Here is a 24605-nt window from a genome sequence, read left to right on the forward strand (position 1 = left end):
ACAGCGATGACTTGACTACTACTTCTCGTACCAACACATACAGTGATGACTAGACTACTACTTCTCGTACCAACACATACAGTGATGACTAGACTACTACTTCTCGTACCAACACACACAGCGATGACTAGACTACTACTTCTCGTACCAAAACATACAGTGATGACTAGACTACTACTTCTCGTACCAACACATACAGCGATGACTAGACTACTACTTCTCGTACCAACACATACAGTGATGACTAGACTACTACTTCTCGTACCAACACACACAGCGATGACTAGACTACTACTTCTCGTACCAAAACATACAGTGATGACTAGACTACTACTTCTCGTACCAACACATACAGCGATGACTAGACTACTACTTCTCGTACCAACACATACAGTGATGACTAGACTACTACTTCTCGTACCAACACATACAGTGATGACTAGACTACTACTTCTCGTACCAACACATACAGTGATGACTAGACTACTACTTCTCGTACCAACACATACAGTGATGACTAGACTACTACTTCTCGTACCAACACATACAGTGATGACTAGACTACTACTTCTGTTACAACACATACAGTGATGACTAGACTACTACTTCTCGTACCAACACATACAGTGATGACTAGACTACTACTTCTCGTACCAACACATACAGCGATGACTAGACTACTACTTCTCGTACCAACACATACAGTGATGACTAGACTACTACTTCTTGTACCAACACATACAGTGATGACTAGACTACTACTTCTGTTACAACACATACAGTGATGACTAGACTACTACTTCTCGTACCAACACATACAGTGATGACTAGACTACTACTTCTCGTACCAACACATACAGTGATGACTAGACTACTACTTCTCGTACCAACACATACAGTGATGACTAGACTACTACTTCTCGTACCAACACATACAGTGATGACTTGACTACTACTTCTCGTACCAACACTTACAGTGATGACTTGACTACTACTTCTCGTACCAACACATACAGTGATGACTAGACTACTACTTCTCGTACCAACACATACAGCGATGACTCGAGTACTACTTCTCGTACCAACACATACAGCGATGACTAGACTACTACTTCTCGTACCAACACATACAGCGATGACTAGACTACTACTTCTCGTACCAACACATACAGTGATGACTAGACTACTACTTCTCGTACCAACACATACAGCGATGACTAGACTACTACTTCTCGTACCAACACATACAGCGATGACTAGACTACTACTTCTCGTACCAACACATACAGCGATGACTAGACTAATACTTCTCGTACCAACACATACAGCGATGACTAGACTACTACTTCTCGTACCAACACATACAGTGATGACTAGACTACTACTTCTCGTACCAACACATACAGCGATGACTAGACTGACTCAATAGCCTGTAACACTATGATCACAATAGGGATTAACAGGTAAACAGAATACTGGTAATTATATATATATGTAACGGTAATCATATATATATATAATGGTAATCATATACATCATTACATCTAAATATCTCCTGTAGAAAGTGTAAATCATGTTATTGTAATATGTGTGTGGATCACTTTGATCATTAGTAAACACCTTGGGAGAACCACCCATTTCCTATATCCAGTATATATACTCGTACTGTACCTGTTTTCGTTAGTACACCAATACCTTATATACAGTATATATACTGGTACTGTACCTGTTTTCGTTAGTACACACCAACACCTTATACATTATATACAGACATGTACATGGTATTTGTAAACACCTTGGGAGTACCACCCATTTCCTATATCCAGTATATATAGAGAATACATAGTCAGTGTCTTAAAATATAAGCTGTATTTTGGCGAGGGTAAAGAAAGACAAAAGTGGTGAGCCTTGGCGAGCCACTTTTGTCTTTCTGTCCCGAGCCAAAAATACAGCATATATTTTAAGACACTGACCATGTATTCTATTTATCCTGCAACAGTCATAAAAAATAATCATCAAAAAATAATAATTTTGAAGTGAAATGGTGTCAAAAATGATAGAAATATGTTCGCCTTTTAAACACTGTTTCACTTTGAAGTAGGTCAATCGAATTGACGCACATGCTTAGTTCCAAAATACAGCTGTTTTCCTGTCACTGCCGTATACAGCAAAAATATATATGGTGGGTGTATTCCGACAATGCGGTGGCAGTTGCAGGATAAATACTGGTACTGTACCTGTCTTCGCTAGTACATACCAACACCTTATATACAGTATATATACTGGTACTGTACCTGTCATCACTAGTACATACCAACACCTTATATACAGTATATATACTGGTACTGTACCTGTCATCACTAGTACACACCAACACCTTATATACACACATGTAAGTGGTATTTGCCACTTTTTGTTGTTACATTCAGATATAATACAGCTGGACACAGATACCGTATGTCTAAGTACACTGTACATGTTTAGAGATTAAGGTTAATATTACTGCCGAATAGAGTGGATTATACTTTTGTTCTTCCATCATGCATGTATTCAGACAACAGGACAAATCATTCTCAAAACAACATCAAATTCTATCTTATCTACACAGAAAATTCAACCGTCATCCAAAATTCTAGATATATCATGGCATAGTTTATTGTAATTTTAGCAGTGTGTTCCACTTCCTAATGTGAATGTTGAAGCAGAGTTCTACATGTGTTGTATGGAGGAATGACGTGTCCTGTAATCCTAAGACAACAGACGTGTAGTACAGTCTGGAGGGGTTTGGGGGATACATGGGGGTGTAATATATTATTTACAATAGTGTTAACTTACTCTCTAATACAAGAGACCATAGCACTCAAGCTGGACTGTAAATAAAACAATAAATACAACATGCTCATTAAAATATTACAAACAACGAATGGACTACATCTCCACAAGTAAGTATGGGTCAAACAATCTGTGGACTACATTTCAACATGTTCACAAACCGGTCAAACAATTTGTGGACTACATTTCAACATGTTCACATACCGGTCAAACAATGAGTGGACTACATTTCAACATGTTCACATACAGGTCAAACAATGAGTGGACTACATTTCAATATGTTCACATACCGGTCAAACAATGAGTGGACTACATTTCAACATGTTCACATACCGGTCAAACAATGAGTGGACTACATTTCAACATGTTCACATACCGGTCAAACAATCTGTGGACTACATTTCAACATGTTCACAAACCAGTCAAACAATCTGTGGACTACATTTCAACATGTTCACATACCGGTCAAACAATGAGTGGACTACATTTCAACATGTTCACATACAGGTCAAACAATGAGTGGACTACATTTCAACATGTTCACATACCGGTCAAACAATCTGTGGACTACATTTCAACATGTTCACATACCGGTCAAACAATCTGTGGACTACATTTCAACATGTTCACATAAACGTCAAACAAACACAGCCATGGTTATTCTGACAACTACTGCCAGCTTATATTACTACCTTAAAGCAGGCTGTTATGCAGGTAATCACGACTTATCCAACATATAACAACTGTTAGTAACTTGTTAAACTCCAAAAAAATGTCACCCTTGTGATAAAGTGAGGTGAAATAACATATAGAGGGCTTCTTCACAGTATGGCCTACACCTCTGCTGAGATAGGAGATTACCTGGTTATAATCTGATGTCTGTGCCAATAATTTATTGTAGGCACAACCCAAACAAATCATATAAAAGAGGCCCAGAGGGCCTGTATGGCTCACCTCAAAATAATGTTTATGTTCAATTTGTTAATAGCTTTATTTGTTGATGTTGAACAATGCTATATATGGTTACCGGGTCGGGCTCCCAACTGCTTTAAAAACATAACCAAGAAATGAAGTCCAGACTCCCTAGGAGTGTGAAAAGACCCCAGGTATTGTTTTCACAACATGATTGTGTTTTTTCACAACATAAGTCCCTTGGGGTGGGGAAGACCCTTGGCCTTTACATCAGGATTGTCTTTATCTCTTGATGTCCAACAATGCTATATTTGTGTGAAAGGAATGGATCGGCGTGGCTTGTATATATAGTGTTTATTAAATGTGGTCTCTGTCACTCAGCTGACGGAGCATGCTTCTTCGGCTCAGGAGGTAGAGCCGTGGCTTATCGCACCCGAGACCCAAGTTTGATTCCTGTTGCTATCTGGGCACTCCGCTTCAAATATATAACCAAGAAATTAAGTCTTTTGGGGTGGGGAAAGACCCGAGGGCCTATTTTTTGACATTTGGATTGTGTTAATTTCTTGATGTCCAACAATACTATTTATGGTTATGGGGTGGGGATCTCAACGGCTTCAAAAATACAAGTAACGATTAAAAGGACTTACTTCTATTGGGCTCCCTTCCCCAACGTATCTTTCTGACTAAATTTGGTTCAAAGACATTCAGGACTTTTTGACAAGTAGCTATTTAAAGCAAATGTTGACAGATGACAGACAGACAACAGGCCATGGCATAACCTAACCAGCCCTTTGGGCCAGTTGAACAAAAAATGTTCTCAATTTGTTTAAAGGAATATCATACATCTTCTTACTTCACAAATAATTTTTATGACATAGTACCATCCCAAAGAACTGTCTAAATGATAACAAAAAGTAGATTGATATGTATGACTCAATGTAACCTTACTCATAGAATGTAAAGGGCATGTATGGCTCAATGTAACCTTACTCATAGAATGTAAAGGGCATGTATGACTTAATGTAACCTTACTCATAGAATGTAAAGGGCATGTATGACTCAATGTAACCTTACTCATAGAATGTAAAGGGTATGTATGACTCAATGTAACCTTACTCATAGAATGTAAAGGGCATGTATGACTCAATGTAACCTTACTCATAGAATGTAAAGGGCATGTATGACTCAATGTAACCTTACTCATAGAATGTAAAGGGCATGTATGACTCAATGTAACCTTACTCATAGAATGTAAAGGGCATGTATGACTCAATGTAACCTTACTCATAGAATGTAAAGGGTATGTATGGCTCAATGTAACCTTATTCATAGAATGTAAAGGGTATGTATGGCTCAATGTAACCTTACTTATAGATTGTAAAGGGCATGTAGGACTCAATGTAACCTTACTCATAGAATGTAAAGGGCATGTATGACTCAATGTAACCTTACTCATAGAATGTAAAGGGCATGTATGACTCAATGTAACCTTACTTATAGATTGTAAAGGGCATGTATGACTCAATGTAACCTTACTCATAGAATGTAAAGGACATGTATGACTCAATGTAACCTTACTCATAGAATGTAAAGGGTATGTAGGACTCAATGTAACCTTACTTTTAGAAAAGTAAAGGGTATGTATGGCTATTGAATCTTCAGGATGAAGGCCTGAATATTTTCCTTCAGGAAAATCTACCAGTATGTGAACTGTAAAAAAGAACACATATGATTGACCCATGCAAAGTAAAAAGGACCAGATTATTGTTCATCTTTTAAAATACTTTTAGGATTCAAAAGAAAAATAAGACAAATTTTATGATTAATAATTATGAACAGCATAAAGTTTACAATCTTTTTACAATTGCAAGCGAACAGGCATCAATGTTATAAAGGAAAACTGTAGTGTTAGTGTAAAAATATACTGGTATAGCTATGATAATACCATCACCTCCTAAGTACTCTAGAATGTATATAGATAAAAAGACATACAGCTGGTACCACCACCTCCTGGATGTATATAAACACAGCACCACCTCACTAGTATAAAGATACAGTGAACAACACTTTTTTGTAGAACCAGTGGTTGTTTAGTCAATGAAAACAATTTTCAAAATCACAAAAAATCTAAGACAGCCCTATCAATCATTAATACAGAGAATAGAATGTAAAGAGTTATGACTATGAAGAGTTAGAACTGAGTTACTGTCTCCCCAAGGTCATAAATCAACAAAAGTCCAAACCAACATCAGTTAAAACCATATCCAACACACAGTACACAAACAGTAACCATGATAATGAGGTAGCAAGGTGCAGTGCTCACAATACAGCTGGCAACTAAAGGTGAAGGTTACTCATTACAATGTAAAAACAAAGGTGAAGGTCACAAATTACAAACCTCATTGCACTATAATGGTGGTTACCTGTAACCTAACAACACTATAATGGTGGTTACTTGTAACCTAGCAACACTATAATGGTGGTTACATGTAACCTAACAACACTATAATGGTGGTTACCTGTAACCTAGCAACACATATAATGGTGGTTACTTGTAACCTAGCAACATTATAATGGTGGTTACTTGTAACCTAGCAACATTATAATGGTGGTTACTTGTAACCTAGCAATACTATAATGGTGGTTACTTGTAACCTAGCAACACTACAATGGTGGTTACCTGTAACCTAGCAACATTATAATGGTTGTTACTTGTAACCTAGCAACACTATAATGGTGGTTACTTGTAACCTAGCAACACTACAATGGTGGTTATTTGTAGCTTCGCAGCACACAGGTGAACATTATTTGAAAGGTGAAGGTTACTCTCTACACAATGGTAAGCCGACTACCTTTTCTAGATACTGGAGACTATGGTACAAACAATGGGAGCATGCGTGTCCAGGTCCTCCGCTACGACAGGCTCACCTACAGAACATTCCAAAACAATGGTATAATAACACACACACAGACCGCCAATGGCCGCCATGCATTGGACACCCCAGGTAGTCAACATATATTCTTAGTCTGGTAATCAAACTTCTAGAGGAAAGAAGATTATCAAGCAAATGAAACTCAAAATGATCTATGCTATGATTTGAATTACTTTTAATCTTAATATAACCAATAAAGTATAACTTTCTGTACAATTTGAATAAGGATATTCAAGATAATGGATACAGTACATTGATATAGAATATTACAATGAAGGACCCTTTACCTGTAAGATAATACTGTAATCCCTGTTCTGTAGTAAGTATACCCTACACCAAGACTTTGTACGTAGTATATATACTGACTACATAACCTGAACCAAACCCCACACATATACAGGATACAGGGACTAACATGTGCCCTCCATCCTCGGGGCGGGACAGTCCTCCTACCTTGCTGACAGGATACAGTAGGTATGGCCTGTTTAGTATTTGGGGGGTGGGAGTCATCAGGAAGCAGTGTGTCGGGTAATTCATCATCAGATTGTATATCTACATCTCCCTCGTCTTCGTCTGAAAAGTGGGCCACATCCATACAAGATGTTACTACCAAGCATTGCATCATGCGGAGACGCCCATCTCATAGTGGTGTCAACATAGTACTAATACAGGTACTACTTCCTACAGTAATTTATCAGGAATTATTTCTAATCCAATGAGACCTGGATTTTTAATCAAAAGAGAGGTACCATGCTTTTTCTTTATGAACCAGATAAAGTGAATGATCTGATTTTAAAGAAAATTTAATAATCCGAGAAAAATGTCAAAAAGCACAATGTACATTTCCTTGGAAGATTCTCTGTTTTTATACAAATGGACATCATATGCCAAAGGGCAGATTTTAAGAGAGAAATGGACTATTATGACACCACTGTGGAGAACGGGACGACATATGAGATGTACTACATGTAGATTACTGATCAATCCTTTAGTTACAGCGATGCATGATGATCTCACAATGCAGCTATCCTTTAGTTACAGCGATGCACGATGATCTCACAATGCAGCTAATGTTAACATTACAACACACTGTAAAGTGTTTTATTAATATGTAAATCCTCTTGGTCGCCTACCAGTATTACAATAATTAAATATTAGCAATTATGCAATAACATATATGGTATGTCCTTGTTCGTTACCAAAGCAGTACCCAAATACATCAAATAATAATAAAAATTTCAATCATAGCAAATACTAAATCAACTACACAATGCCATTTAAAAGCACTCAGACAGATATGTCTTTGACCTGCTTTGACTTGGTGAGCTGTGTATTAAGGTACTGTCTGTGGGGAGAACAGATATAGCAATTTGTATTTGTTTATTCATGCAGTTTTCTCATCAATTTTACCATGATTTTGTGTTAGTCCTCATCTTAGTGTATATCACAATTTACACAGCATAACCTACTGAACACTTTGTTAGCAGAGTTGTTTGAAGGTTAAAAGGTTAAAACCTTATAGAAGACTCTCCATGATCATAAAAGTTAAATAGTTTTTCAAAATGTTAAATTTTCAATTACATATTTTTAGTATCCTGTGAGTTATCAATTACAAAATTATTATTGAAAATGCAACAAATTATTTGTTTACATTTTAGTGATTAAAAACACCCATAAATGTATAACTTTAATATTTACTTAAATTGATATGTACCATTACCAAAAGACTTACAGAATTCCATGTTATAGAGATGTTCATAAGGAAGTTAAAATGTTTCATTATGTTTATATTCTATTATAATAATAACATATTACATTAATTTTGGTGATTATCATAAGGTGCCTGGTTTAGAAAAGAAAGCTACATTTCGGGTGTTTTTCTCCTTAACCAGGAACAACAGACTCAAACTAGTAATTAATTAGCATTGCACATGCTTTCTCACTTAAACTGGGTTTATGTTAAATTGTAATGATCTTGTTTTCTCTACTGACCCATTAAATGTAAAGATTAATCAGGGACACACTTTGTCTTGTATTAAACAGTATTCTTAATATTACTTCAGTTAGCATGAATATCATTCAAAATACACTAAGTCTACACCATCCAAAATGTGCTAGAATGTGACAAGATTCCAACCCTATATGTATCACACTGGGGTGGTATAATTAGTGTGGACAGGCGGAGGAGGAGAGGAGGTATTACCGTCAGAGACAGTGACAGAAGGACAAGCCTTTTTGTCACAGTGGGCACTCCCTGGCAGCACAAAGTCTGCATCTGAACTCTGAAACAGAGAAACTGGGTCATACAGTCCATGTGGCTCCCAGTCGTCATGGCAACATAGTCTACCATCTCACTGCTATGAAAACAGAGGAGGCTAGAGATGTGGGAAACCAAATATACCTTTATACAACAAGCTGCCATATAACCCCTCATATATATAACGACAGGTCGAGCCAGTTATTAATACCAAACTGCCAGGACAGAGATAGTCCATCACTACATCAACGATGTAACATTACCAGGTTAATTACATGTTACTATACATGTATCAATGATGTAACATTACCAGGTTAATTACATGTTAGTTACCAATGGTTGTTGTATACCTTGCAGCTGTACAGTATTAGGTAACATTTAAGAGCAGACAAGGTTTATTTTTTACACATTTGATTATTTATAACAAAATCTAGGCAATAAAAATCCAACACCCTTTAAACAATACAAATCATATAAGACATAATTGCTTAACAGAGAGAAAATGTTACAAATGCAAAAACTATATAAGATTTAATTCACAATATACTGAAGGACACCAAACAAATATGTACAGAAAAACAAGACATCTCACTAACTCTGTTATATACAATAGTCCATACAGGTGTGTAGCTGTCGGGTTGATTAGCGAGTCGTCTTCTCTAGCTGTAAACAATTACTCATGCTAAACAATTAAACACAACATACATTACAATATAGAATTCACTCAGTTCACGACTAACTTATCTGAAAAAAAAGTCTAATGATATTCTTCGGCTAGTAACAAAAGCCTGTAAACATTTGTGTTGTTGGGTGGGGACGAGTGATGTGTAAAGAATGTTCTAATGGACAGAATATTGAGAGCAGATATATATATATATACAACCTTTGTGTTAGTCTCCCCATCCTCTGATGCTGCTTGTATCAATTGTTCTACAGGCTTCTCGGCTGAAGAGCTGAACAACAAAATAACATATCTCAACACTTGACATCCTACTAACAAAAATAACATATCTCAACGCTTGACATCCTAGAGCTGAACAACAAAAATAACATATCTCAACGCTTGACATTCTAGAGCTGAACAACAAAAATAACATATCTCAACGCTTGACATCCTAGAGCTGAACAACAAAAATAACATATCTCAACGCTTGACATCCTAGAGCTGAACAACAAAAATAACATATCTCAACGCTTGACATCCTAGAGCTGAACAACAAAAATAACATATCTCAACGCTTGACATCCTAGAGCTGAACAACAAAAATAACATATCTCAACGCTTGACATCCTAGAGCTGAACAACAAAAATAACATATCTCAATGCTTGACATCCTAGAGCTGAACAACAAAAATAACATATCTCAACACTTGACATCCTAGAGCTGAACAACAAAAATAACATATCTCAACGCTTGACATCCTAGAGCTGAACAACAAAAATAACATATCTCAACGCTTGACATCGTAGAGTACCAGCTACCTATTAAATGTTGTTACACAATGGTTTCTATGAAACTTATTTCACTTGAAATTTCAGACAAAAAAAATCAATAAACAAACAAAATTATAAAGAAATATGTCTTATAACAAATTTGTCCACAAGGTAATCATACTAGGGCTACTGAATATTTGTTGACAAACAATTGAAAACAAACCTTTCAGATTTGACCTGTTGTTTTTCTGTGCCTTTATCTTTCTTTTCTGTAAAGGAAATACATGTTTCCCGTAATTCAAAATTGTATTTAATTCATTCTATCATAAAATCTAAGCTTGTAAGCTTAGAGGCTACTGTAAACCAACTTTCTTTCAATGCCCCCTGACTCTCAAGATTTCTGCAGCACATTAATTATAATTGTAAATAAGACTTAAAATTTCATTATTTCATAAAAAATTGTTTGTATTATGTACATGTAATTATCAAGTCTACATTATACAGGTGTTATATTATGTACAATGTAAATAACAAGTCTATATACAGGTGTTATATTATGTAAATAACAAGTCTATATACAGGTGTTATATTATGTACAATGTAAATAACAAGTCTATATTCAGGTGTTTAACCCTACATAAACATGGCTGTGACACATTCTGACACATTTTCGATATATATTTTCGATACACGTGAAATAATTATCGATGTTAGTTTATTTGTGATGCAAGTCATTTTTAATTCATAAATGAAGCAGATTTAGTATAAAAAACATCAAAGGCACTTAATACAAAATGATAACGAAATTCAATGTTCATTATCAAGGTCTTAATTTGTGAAAAGCTTTACATTTAAACACAATCAAAACTTGATAGTTTATCTAAAGAATCTGTTTTAAATTAGAATCATGGCTGTTTACCAGTAGAATTTTGTTTGTTAACCTGTAGAATCTTGTTTATTTACCTGTAGAATTTTGTTTGTTAACCTGTAGAATCTTGTTTATTTACCTGTAGAATCTTGTATATTTACCTGTAGAATCTTGTTTATTTACCTGTAGAATATTGTTTATTTACCTGTAGAATCTTGTTTATTTACCTGTAGAATCTTGTTTATTTACCTGTAGAATCTTGTTTATTTACCTGTAGAATATTGTTTATTTACCTGTAGAATCTTGTTTATTTACCTGTAGAATCTTGTTTGTCTAACTGTGTTGACAGAGTGGAAGTACTCTGCGGACTAGGGGCTGTTTTCTTTGAAGTTTTACTATCACCAATCTTCTCCACAGGAGTTTCTCCAGGTATCAACTCATACTCGGTTTCTGGACCAAATATGTCCTACAAAGATGAGTTACACCAACAGTAATGTTAAATCTACATCCTACTGAAAGTGAAAACATCCATATTATTAAAGTGTATATAGGTGTTCTATAATTGTGTGTACGGTTTCTATATTACAAGTGTATACATGTTCTATTATACTAGAACACTGACAAGTCAGCAAGGGTCCGAACCATGTGGCTATATATCCTTCATAAGCATAAAGAAGCCATTTGCCTTTATCGCCTATGTTGAAGAAGATCTTGAACAAGCATGCACTTTCAATAAGGAAGCACTGTATGAAGTTCGAGTTACATTGGCCCAAGGAAACTCAAGTTAATGCTTGGAAACTGATTTTCTATTTATAGTTACAGTGACCTTGACCTTTGATTTCTGTCTAAAGTGTGACCTTGACCTTTAACCTTCAAAACTGAAAAGTGATAGCAGGCAAGCACTAAAAGAAAGAAGTGTTGCATGAAGTATCAGTTTGATTGGCAAAAACAGACTCCAGTTATTGCATGGAAACTGATTTTATACATTTAGCAACAGTGACTTTGACCTTTGATGCAGAAAAGCAATCCCAAGCAAGCATTTTCAATAAGAAAGCACTGTATGAAGTTTGAGGTCGTTCTTCCCAAAAGAAACTCATGTTACAACTACAAAGAAACCGATTTTCTACTTCTAGTAACAGTGACCTTGACCTTTGACCTTTCAAACCATAAATCAATTCTAAGCAAACACTGTAAGTATGGAAGCACTGAAAGAGGTTTGAGTAAGATTGGCCAAAGCAAACTCTAGATTTTACATGGAATGTGATTAGTTTAGAAATATCATATAACTGTGACCTTGACCTTTAAATATTGATGCTGAAAAGCAATTCGAAGCAAACTCTTTCAATAAGAAATCACTGTATGAAGTTTGAGTGCGATCAGCCCAAACAGCCCAAAGGAAACTCAAATTATTGCATTGTAATAAAAGCGCTGACGAACAGACAGACAGACAGACAGACGGATGGCTGGACGGAGGGACAGACACGCTGATTACTATAGGCAACCTACACTTCTGTATGGGCCCTAATTACATATGTATAGTTTTTATATCACATTTGTATGTAATTAAATATCATATTTGATGTTATAATTATATTTCTACGTTACATTTTCTCAGTAACTGACCTTGACATTAGCAATAAGGAGTTCCACTGCCCTGGTCTGATGAGGCATGTCGACAAGGTAGGCTAGGGACGATGCTCCTTCACTGTAACATAACCAGCACAATCAATCTCACCATGCTGAAGTATTTTTTCCACACATAATATAGTAAACCAAATGTGAAATACTGGGCTGATCCTAAGGGGCTTAAAACTAAATAATATAGTAAACCAAATGTGAATTACTGGGGTAATCCTGGGGGTCTAAAACTAACGGACTTTCATTTGATGTTCAGTGGAGAGGGAAATATAGGTCATTGTCTGTATTATGAAACTATGACCCAGTAACAATTATTGTGGAGAGACACAGACATAACAGGAATAGCATGTGGTCTATAATACAGCCTTGAACAGCATAGAATATGCAATAGGGCCATCATCATCACAACAGAATATTAAAGTAGTTTTAGTGACAAGACAGATCTTGGAGCTATAAACTAACAAGTGCAGTAAACATTTGTACATGTGATATTTACACTACATCACTGAAAGATGTAACATATTCATAAAAAACATTGGCATATTATTTCCAATCACATCAGTGACATGTTTATCTCTGCCATGTGGAAAGTGAACTTACAGAGGTCGAAGTAACGTTGGACCAAACACAATCCCCAGATTACTTGCTGTCATCTGATTGGTACTATAGTTTTCAGCAATTCTGGAATTAACAGCAGAATGTAGTTGGTATATCATATATTAGACAATTCTGGAATTAACAGCAGAATGTAGCTGGTATATCTTATCTTAGACAATTCTGCAATTAACAGCAGAATGTAGTTAGAATATCCTATCTTAAACAAACACACAAATATTGAAAATAAAAGTAAACATTGATCTGTACTTTCATAGAGAAATACAAATGAATTTTAATAGCAGCTACAATGAATTCAGAGAAGGTAGCAGCTACAATGAATTCAGAGTATGTATTCTCTAGGTGAGTTTTCTAAATGCCTACATGACCAACTCACCTATTTAAGTGGTGCATAATTATTGCTGAAGTTTTAAAATTTGAGTATGGCAATTTAGATACAACGTCCGCAAGCTGATTGACAGTTTCCTCAAGGTCAAACAACCCTGCCATATGATCCTACAAAATAAATCAGTCTGTATCCAACACACAGCAATTTCATTTTAATGTAAATAACAAGTTAAATGTAGTGTAATGAGTCTCGTGTGATTATCTAACAACGTAAGAACTGTGACAAAATGTTACCAGGACATACTTCACAGTGTACATGATTTTAGAGAAGAACTAAAATTTACAAAACTTTGGGGCTGAAAATCTGAGACAATAAGTTGTATTCATAAATTAACAATCTACCTAAATAATGGTGTCATTATACACTTAACATTTAACGCTAATTCTATACCTGGTTACATTCTCAATAAAGGTATCTAACAGCTTCAAATAATATCACTATACATGTATTATTAAAAGGAGGTAACTGACAGCTTTCCAGGATCTTACTAAGTACATACATCAGGCCTGTTTCTAGGATCTTACTAAGTACATACATCAGGCCTGTTTCTAGGATCTTACTAAGTACACACATCAGGCCTGTTTCTAGGATCTTACTAAGTCCATACATCAGGCCTGTTTCTAGGATCTTACTAAGTACACACATCAGGCCTGTTTCTAGGATCTTACTAAGTACACACATCAGGCCTGTTTCTAGGATCTTACTAAGTACACACATCAGGCCTGTTTCTAGGATCTTACTAAGTACACACATCAGGCCTGTTTCTAGGATCTTACTAAGTCACACATCAGGCCTGTTTCTAGGATCTTACTAAGTACACACATCAGGCCTGTTTCTAGGATCTTACTAAGTACACACATCAGGCCTGTTTCTAGGATCTTACTAAGTACACACATCAGGCCTGTTTCTAGGATCTTACTAAGTACACACATCAGGCCTGTTTCTAGGATCTTACTAAGTACACACATCAGGCCTGTTTCTAGGATCTTACTAAGTACACACATCAGGCCTGTTTCTAGGATCTTACTAAGTACACACATCAGGCCTGTTTCTAGGATCTTACTAAGTACACACATCAGGCCTGTTTCTAGGATCTTACTAAGTACACACATCAGGCCTGTTTCTAGGATCTTACTAAGTACACACATCAGGCCTGTTTCTAGGATCTTACTAAGTACACACATCAGGCCTGTTTCTAGGATCTTACTAAGTACACACATCAGGCCTGTTTCTAGGATCTTACTAAGTACACACATCAGGCCTGTTTCTAGGATCTTACTAAGTACACACATCAGGCCTGTTTCTAGGATCTTACTAAGTACACACATCAGGCCTGTTTCTAGGATCTTACTAAGTACACACATCAGGCCTGTTTCTAGGATCTTACTAAGTACACACATCAGGCCTGTTTCTAGGATCTTACTAAGTACACACATCAGGCCTGTTTCTAGGATCTTACTAAGTACACACATCAGGCCTGTTTCTAGGATCTTACTAAGTACACACATCAGGCCTGTTTCTAGGATCTTACTAAGTACACTACATCAGGCCTGTTTCTAGGATCTTACTAAGTACACACATCAGGCCTGTTTCTAGGATCTTACTAAGTACATACATCAGGCCTGTTTCTAGGATCTTACTAAGTACACACATCAGGCCTGTTTCTAGGATCTTACTAAGTACACACATCAGGCCTGTTTCTAGGATCTTACTAAGTACACACATCAGGCCTGTTTCTAGGATCTTACTAAGTACAAAGGGTTTATCTTACTAACAACATCAGGCCTGTTTCTAGGATCTTACTAAGTACACACATCAGGCCTGTTTCTAGGATCTTACTAAGTACACACATCAGGCCTGTTTCTAGGATCTTACTAAGTACACACATCAGGCCTGTTTCTAGGATCTTACTAAGTACACACATCAGGCCTGTTTCTAGGATCTTACTAAGTACACACATCAGGCCTGTTTCTAGGATCTTACTAAGTACACACATCAGGCCTGTTTCTAGGATCTTACTAAGTACACACATCAGGCCTGTTTCTAGGATCTTACTAAGTACATACATCAGGCCTGTTTCTAGGATCTTACTAAGTACACACATCAGGCCTGTTTCTAGGATCTTACTAAGTACACACATCAGGCCTGTTTCTAGGATCTTACTAAGTACACACATCAGGCCTGTTTCTAGGATCTTACTAAGTACACACATCAGGCCTGTTTCTAGGATCTTACTAAGTACACACATCAGGCCTGTTTCTAGGATCTTACTAAGTACACACATCAGGCCTGTTTCTAGGATCTTACTAAGTACACACATCAGGCCTGTTTCTAGGATCTTACTAAGTACACACATCAGGCCTGTTTCTAGGATCTTACTAAGTACACACATCAGGCCTGTTTCTAGGATCTTACTAAGTACACACATCAGGCCTGTTTCTAGGATCATCTTACTAAGTACATACATCAGGCCTGTTTCTAGGATCTTACTAAGTACACACATCAGGCCTGTTTCTAGGATCTTACTAAGTACACACATCAGGCCTGTTTCTAGGATCTTACTAAGTACACACATCAGGCCTGTTTCTAGGATCTTACTAAGTACACACATCAGGCCTGTTTCTAGGATCTTACTAAGTACACACATCAGGCCTGTTTCTAGGATCTTACTAAGTACACACATCAGGCCTGTTTCTAGGATCTTACTAAGTACACACATCAGGCCTGTTTCTAGGATCTTACTAAGTACACACATCAGGCCTGTTTCTAGGATCTTACTAAGTACAACATCAGGCCTGTTTCTAGGATCTTACTAAGTACACACATCAGGCCTGTTTCTAGGATCTTACTAAGTACAACACATCAGGCCTGTTTCTAGGATCTTACTAAGTACACACATCAGGCCTGTTTCTAGGATCTTACTAAGTACACACATCAGGCCTGTTTCTAGGATCTTACTAAGTACACACATCAGGCCTGTTTCTAGGATCTTACTAAGTACACACATCAGGCCTGTTTCTAGGATCTTACTAAGTACACACATCAGGCCTGTTTCTAGGATCTTACTAAGTACACACATCAGGCCTGTTTCTAGGATCTTACTAAGTACACACATCAGGCCTGTTTCTAGGATCTTACTAAGTACACACATCAGGCCTGTTTCTAGGATCTTACTAAGTACACACATCAGGCCTGTTTCTAGGATCTTACTAAGTACACACATCAGGCCTGTTTCTAGGATCTTACTAAGTACACACATCAGGCCTGTTTCTAGGATCTTACTAAGTACACACATCAGGCCTGTTTCTAGGATCTTACTAAGTACACACATCAGGCCTGTTTCTAGGATCTTACTAAGTACATACATCAGGCCTGTTTCTAGGATCTTACTAAGTACACACATCAGGCCTGTTTCTAGGATCTTACTAAGTACATCACATCAGGCCTGTTTCTAGGATCTTACTAAGTACACACATCAGGCCTGTTTCTAGGATCTTACTAAGTACACACATCAGGCCTGTTTCTAGGATCTTACTAAGTACACACATCAGGCCTGTTTCTAGGATCTTACTAAGTACACACATCAGGCCTGTTTCTAGGATCTTACTAAGTACACCACATCAGGCCTGTTTCTAGGATCTTACTAAGTACACACATCAGGCCTGTTTCTAGGATCTTACTAAGTACACACATCAGGCCTGTTTCTAGGATCTTACTAAGTACACACATCAGGCCTGTTTCTAGGATCTTACTAAGTACACACATCAGGCCTGTTTCTAGGATCTTACTAAGTACACACATCAGGCCTGTTTCTAGGATCTTACTAAGTACACACATCAGGCCTGTTTCTAGGATCTTACTAAGTACACACATCAGGCCTGTTTCCTGTAACCTCTTACCTTGGCTATTCTTATAAAACTCTGATAACTTTTAAATGTTAACAATGGTTCTGGCAACTGGAAAACAAAACAAGAAACAATCATTACAGAATGTTTTACCTCAATTTAAATCAATATGAAACTAAATTGTATTTAATTTCTCCTATTGGTCATACTGATTCAGAATATCACAATTTACATGTCAGGATCCTGAACTATTTCTTATTAAACAGTGAAGATTGATTCTTCTTGTATGTTATAAAGACTAGAGGACACATCAACCTGATAACAGGACTCACCTGACGGAGATAAAGCTTTAATACATTAGAGATAACATTATGATTTTCCTCGGCGAGATCGACAGAGTCTGGGTCTTTCTCAAAACGCTGGCACAGACCTTCCACTTTACTTTTTACCCCTGATTTCCGATAAATACCCTGAAAATATAATGGAAAACAAACACATCTTTAATGCCAATTTAATAATTTTAACTTTTTTTCCCTTTCCAGGGTATCTACATAGTTTACAACTTAATCTAAATGAATTAATATGAAACGTTATAACAGTAACATCAATCTTAACAAAGACAGAAAAGGCAGTATCATTTGAGTGTCATGTTAGGAAGTCTTCTTCCAGATCAGAAACAGCCAGTATAATAATGGCAAGGGTTTTCTATTGATTAAGACTTTTTGCCTGATGTCCATGGTACCTAGGAATAGGTCAGTTTTCTATTTAAAAGGTAACCCTATATTTTCATCATGCATATTGTAACTTTCTCAGAACAGCTAACAAAACTTCTATAACACTGTAAATTTAACTGTGGATCCACACCTCTGAAATGTGAATTTGTTTCAAGGTGTTTGTGTACTGAACAGCAAAATGTTTTGTCACAATTTAATGAAACATGGTAATCGTGATATTTTGACCTTTTGTCACTATGGCATGAAGAATATGTGGAGCTAGTTTTATGTATCCCATCATCCTGACAATCTATTACTGTGGCCTTGACCTTGACCTACTTGGCTCCATATAATTATGTCAACAACAGTTGTATGATGTTTCATCAAATTAAGTTAGTTTTAGTCGGGGTACTGTAGACAAGCCAGTCATGATTGATGGAAGGATGTACAGACATACAGACAGGATGACAACTGCCCATGGTGTAAAGCAGTGGCTAGTTGAGATTTAGTGGTTATAATCCTACCTCTTGATTAAGACCTCGTTTCTCAATTTCCTTTAAGCACTTGGTGATAATAGGAGGCACAGCAGATTTACAGTGTTCCACTTGTTCCTGAAAGTCCACACCAAATGTAGTGTTCCTCCGCCGGCCATGGGGCTACACAGATAAGGAATATATACTGTTACTGGATATCAGAAGCATGGCTAAAACGTGAGACATTCCAAATGTATCACCATTTTTATAATGATGTCATATCATTTATTCCTTGTTCCTAGGTTATGTGTGCTGGAATGTTTTACCTCATTTGTATTTTATCATTGAATATACACCTACCTTCAGTATACCCGAAGGTCACTATTAGATTGACACCTACCTTCAGTATACCCTGAAGGTCACTATTAGATTGACACCTACCTTCAGTATACCCCGAAGGTCACTATTAGATTGACACCTACCTTCAGTATACCCTGAAGGTCACTATTAGATTGACACCTACCTTCGGTATACCCCGAAGGTCACTATTAGATTGACACCTACCTTCAGTATACCCCGAAGTTCATTTTTAGATTGACACCTACCTTCAGTATACCCTGAAGGTCACTATTAGATTGACACCTACCTTCGGTATACCCCGAAGGTCACTATTAGATTGACACCTACCTTCAGTATACCCCGAAGTTCATTTTTAGATTGACACCTACCTTCAGTATACCCCGAAGGTCACTATTAGATTGACACCTACCTTCAGTATACCCTGAAGGTCACTATTAGATTGACACCTACCTTCAGTATACCCTGAAGGTCACTATTAGATTGACACCTACCTTCAGTATACCCCGAAGGTCACTATTAGATTGACACCTACCTTCAGTATACCCCGAAGGTCACTATTAGATTGACACCTACCTTCAGTATACCCCGAAGGTCACTATTAGATTTACACCTACCTTCAGTATACCCCGAAGGTCACTATTAGATTTACACCTACCTTCAGTATACCCCGAAGGTCACTATTAGATTGACACCTACCTTCAGTATACCCCGAAGGTCACTATTAGATTGACACCTACCTTCAGTATACCCCGAAGGTCACTATTAGATTGACACCTACCTTCAGTATACCCCGAAGGTCATCATTAGATTGACACCTACATTCAGTATACCCCGAGGGTCACCATTAGAATAACACCTACCTTCAGTATACCCCGAAGGTCACTATTAGATTGACACCTACCTTCAGTATACCCCGAAGGTCACCACCATCAGCTCCCGGTAGTGACAGTAAATCCCCTACAATAGAAAAAGGTCATGTTATCAAAAGCAGATTCAAATTGCTTTTAATTACTGAAATAACATATAATAATTAATATAACTTAATCACATCATTTCATCAAATCCATTTTAACAGAAAAGAAAAATCCTTACTATGTTGATCAGTGTCCTCCCTCTCGTCTAGTCCGTCAAGTGACCCTGAAGCCACGAGTTTCCTGTGGCTGGTGGGATGGGGACTGCTGCTTGGGGAGGAGTCAACAGACTTACTGCTACCACTGGCACTGTCCGTGTCACTTCCCATCACAAGGCCAGGACTCCACGCCTTCACAGGGGCACGGTACCGGTCTACAATAATAAACAACAATGGTAACCATTACTGTAAACAAGAGGCCCATGGGCCTTAATGGTCATCTGAGCCTAGTGTTCGTGTAGTATATACACATACAACAGGCCTATGGGCCTTAAGGATCATCTGAGCCTAGTGTTCCTATAGTATATACACATACAAGAGGCCTATGGGCCTTAAGGATCATCTGAGCCTAGTGTTCGTGTAGTATATACACATACAAGAGGCCCATGGGCCTTAATGGTCATCTGAGCCTAGTGCTCATGTAGTATATACACTTACAAGAGGCCCATGCATGGGCCTAATGGTCATCTGAGCCTAGTGTTCGTGTAGTATATACACTTACAAGAGGCCCATGCATGGGCCTTAATGGTCATCTGAGCCTAGTGTTTGTATAGTATATACACATACAAGAGGCCCATGGGCCTAATGGTCATCTGAGCCTAGTGTTCGTGTAGTATATACACATACAAGAGGCCCATGAGCCTTAATGGTCATCTGAGCCTAGTGTTCGTGTAGTATATACACAAGTTTACAAGCAGTATAGTGGCATGGAGAACAATTTGGATTCCATATGGAATTTTTGATCAGTTTTGAAAAATGACAACACTAGATCAGAAGAAGATGTTGAAAATGTGTTGAAAAAGCGACCATCTGGGATTTCAAACTTATCAGAGAAATAACAACACATGCTCAGGACCACCCCATGAACATTTCAGGCAAGTTTGAGCAGAATCCTACAGATAGATTTTTTAAAGAAGCTTGAAATATGTTTCAAATGGTGCTAATGACAGCCATCTTGAATTTCAAACAGGCCTGAGAAATAACATCTGGTCTGGATGAGCTCAGTATCGTTTCAGGAACGTTTGAGGAGGATTCCACTGGTAGAACTTGAGAAATATGTTTGTTTTATGGATGGCGCATGGTAAACAACATCAGATCAAACACAATGGCTATAGCTATATATAGGTTATCCTGGCCCTTTGAGTCAGATGACCTAATGAATTTATCTATGAAATGTATCAGGTACTGAAGAACTGAGAAGAAGTCGTTGCCTTGTTTTATTACCATACTGCAAAGCATGTATAACCCCGATAACCTTCTGTGGAAGAGGTTCATCATACATAGATGTGATCTCTCCTTTGCGAGGGGAGGTAAGCTGAGACCTGAGGTTTTAATACCTTTGCGAGGGGAGGTAAGCTGAGGCCGGAGGTTTTCATACCTTTGCGAGGGGAGGTAAGCTGAGGCCGGAGGTTTTCCATACCTTTGTGAGGGGAGGTAAGCTGAGGCCGGAGGTTTTCCCTACCTTTGCGAGGGGATGTAAGCTGAGGCCGGAGGTTTTCCCTACCTTTGCGAGGGGATGTAAGCTGAGGCCGGAGGTTTTCCCTACCTTTGCGAGGGGAGGTTAGCTGAGGCCGGAGGTTTTTCCTACCTTTGCGAGGGGAGGTAAGCTGAGGCCGGAGGTTTTTCCTACCTTTGCAAGGGGAGGTAAGCTGAGGCCTGAGATTTTCCTACCTTTGCGAGGGGAGGTAAGCTGAGGCCTGAAGTTTTCATACCTTTGCGAGGGGAGGTAAGCTGAGGCCTGAGGTTTTTTCATACCTTTGTGAGGGGAGGTAAGCTGAGGCCGGAGGTTTTTCCTACCTTTGCGAGGGGAGGTAAGCTGAGGCCCGAGGTTTTTCATACCTTTGCGAGGGGAGGTAAGCCGAGGAATGAGGTTTTTTATACCTTTGCGAGGGGAGGTAAGCTGAGGCCTGAGGTTTTTTTCCTTCCTTTGTGTGGGGAGGTAAGCTGAGGCCGGAGGTTTTCCCTACCTTTGCGAGGGGAGGTTAGCTGAGGCCTGAGGTTTTTCCTACCTTTGCGAGGGGAGGTAAGCTGAGATGGGAGGTTTTTTCATACCTTTGCGAGGGGAGGTAAGCTGAGATGGGAGGTTTTTTCATACCTTTGCAAGGGGAGGTAAGCTGAGGCCTGAGGTTTTTCCTACCTTTGCGAGGGGAGGTAAGCTGAGGCCTGAGGTTTTTTCATACCTTTGCGAGGGGAGGTAAGCTGAGGCCTGAGGGTTTTCATACCTTTGCGAGGGGAGGTAAGCTGAGGCCTGAGGTTTTTTCATACCTTTGTGAGGGGAGGTAAGCTGAGGCCTGAGGTTTTTTCATACCTTTGCGAGGGGAGGTAAGCTGAGGCCGGAGGTTTTTTCCTACCTTTGCGAGGGGAGGTTAGCTGAGGCCGGAGGTTTTTCCTACCTTTGCGAGGGGAGGTAAGCTGAGGACGGAGGTTTTTCCTACCTTTGCGAGGGAAGGTAAGCTGAGGACGGAGGTTTTCATACCTTTGCGAGGGGAGGTAAACTGAGACTGGAGGTTTTCATACCTTTGCGAGGGGAGGTAAGCTGAGGACGGAGGTTTTCATACCTTTGCGAGGGGAGGTAAGCTGAGGTGAGCCCTCTTGTGACTGAGGCCCTGAGGATGCAGATCCTGTTGATTGTGTACTTGGTTTTCTGCTCTCAATATCCCTGTAACATATCATTAATGGAACTTCTACAAGCTACAGTGAGTGAACAAAGTAATGTTTGGGTTCATACCAGAAATATCATCGTTATATTTGATAATAAAACATAAATTTAATTCTGTGTTTGTTGCTAATAAAACAAAACTTTAAGACTAATATCTTGTTTATCTTCAGTATGTACTCTGTCGATCAGCCGTTTGGAACCAATTGATGTGCTATATATTGTTATTTCAGAAATCAATCACTCTGGTTGATAAGGTGTCAAGGTCACATTGTTTAACAGATTTTATATACAAATATGTATTGTTTATGCTCTCATGAAGTGTGTGCACTACACAGATTCTTCACTTCGGAAATGATCTTAATTGGCCAGTCAGCAGTTCAGATCTTAAAAGATATATGTCAAATGCACCAAATGTCAATTTAAGAACGAGAAGGGATGCTAATACGTCCCCCACACATACAAGGCCATAATAAATATCTTACCTTGTTGTATAGAAAGGTTCAAATGCGAATGGTTCTGTGTTGGTCGTGTTACTAGAGTTGACAGGTAAGCGTTTGACAAACTCCTGGAACTGGACCCCACACTCGTATTGCTTTGTTGTCTCTGATAGGGTGTGATACTATGAAATAAACAACACAAACTTCTCACCACCTTGTCTCAAAGTACACACATAAAATCTATTTATATATAATAAGTCTGGGAAAAAAAACTGATGCTTGTCCTTCAATGAATTAGTTTTTCCCATTTTTGAAGATTTGAATGAAATTTATTGGGTTATATTGACAATCTCAAGCCCCAGCTGAAGCATCCGAATGTCTACTAACTAATTAAGCCTGGATCACATTTGAGCCTCCTTTCCAATGGTTATGATGTTGTAGTGATACTTACCTGTATAGGTATTGGTGTTGATACTGTGTGTAGCAGATGGAAGTATTCTATAGTAGCCTGTCAACAATATAACATATAATGAGGTAGATTCATTTAAACTTGAAGCTAAAATATTGACGAGTTGCAGATCTCACCTTTTTCACTATCATGACAAAATCCTAAAATTTCTATTCAAATATAAAACTAGAAAATGTCTGTATGAAGACATATACGCCCCGCTGCCACTTGACACCTCTAGTTTGCTGAGGATTGATCAGTAGGTACCCCCCCCCCCCCCCCAATTTCATGGTGGGGGCATTACAAAATACAAAATGACCTTTTTTTTTATAACCTGACATTTGAAATAGAAGTCGGTATTTAAAACCTTTATGTAAATCATCACCTGAAATCAATATGCATATTTTCTTTACCTTTTAATGTTTGTTTGATTTCTGTTTTTCTATACATATTCAGGAACAAGACAAATATTAGAATTGTAACTTACCAGTTTTATAACCTGGTCACATTGAAAAATCTGATCTCGTATCCTGGCTATAAGGTCAGCCTGAAACAGACAAAATGAGAATATATCAATATCATATAGTGTCCTTCATATAATATATTGGCCAATCATTATATTGTCCTTTCATATAATATATTGTCCTTTCATACAATATATTG

At 37.9% G+C, this 24605-nt stretch overlaps 1 protein-coding gene across 13 annotated transcripts in view; it reads right to left on the reverse strand.

Annotated features, from left to right (window-relative positions):
- LOC117324986 (rho GTPase-activating protein 45-like) overlaps positions 1–24605 on the reverse strand; it is a 65307-nt gene that overhangs the window by 17791 nt on the left and 22911 nt on the right. For 10 of the 13 annotated variants that reach the window (XM_033880850.1, XM_033880849.1, XM_033880847.1 and 7 more), the window contains exons 14-29: positions 24430–24489; positions 23946–24002; positions 23540–23676; positions 22957–23057; positions 20362–20553; positions 20171–20226; positions 18961–19092; positions 18056–18193; positions 17778–17834; positions 13867–13985; positions 13476–13556; positions 12861–12942; positions 11553–11703; positions 10593–10638; positions 9818–9887; positions 8881–8959 (exon numbers count right to left, since the gene is read on the reverse strand). In XM_033880850.1, the coding sequence (XP_033736741.1) occupies positions 8881–8959; positions 9818–9887; positions 10593–10638; positions 11553–11703; positions 12861–12942; positions 13476–13556; positions 13867–13985; positions 17778–17834; positions 18056–18193; positions 18961–19092; positions 20171–20226; positions 20362–20553; positions 22957–23057; positions 23540–23676; positions 23946–24002; positions 24430–24489 (1558 nt within the window). Of the gene's footprint in view, positions 1–2835; positions 2871–6596; positions 6673–7130; positions 7251–8880; positions 8960–9817; positions 9888–10592; positions 10639–11552; positions 11704–12860; positions 12943–13475; positions 13557–13866; positions 13986–17777; positions 17835–18055; positions 18194–18960; positions 19093–20170; positions 20227–20361; positions 20554–22956; positions 23058–23539; positions 23677–23945; positions 24003–24429; positions 24490–24605 lie in introns of all 13 variants that reach the window. The other 3 variants (XM_033880851.1, XM_033880853.1, XM_033880852.1) reach the window with 3 other exon arrangements.

Source organism: Pecten maximus, chromosome 4 (genome assembly GCF_902652985.1).
Source record: "Pecten maximus chromosome 4, xPecMax1.1, whole genome shotgun sequence".
NCBI lineage: Eukaryota > Metazoa > Mollusca > Bivalvia > Pectinida > Pectinidae > Pecten > Pecten maximus.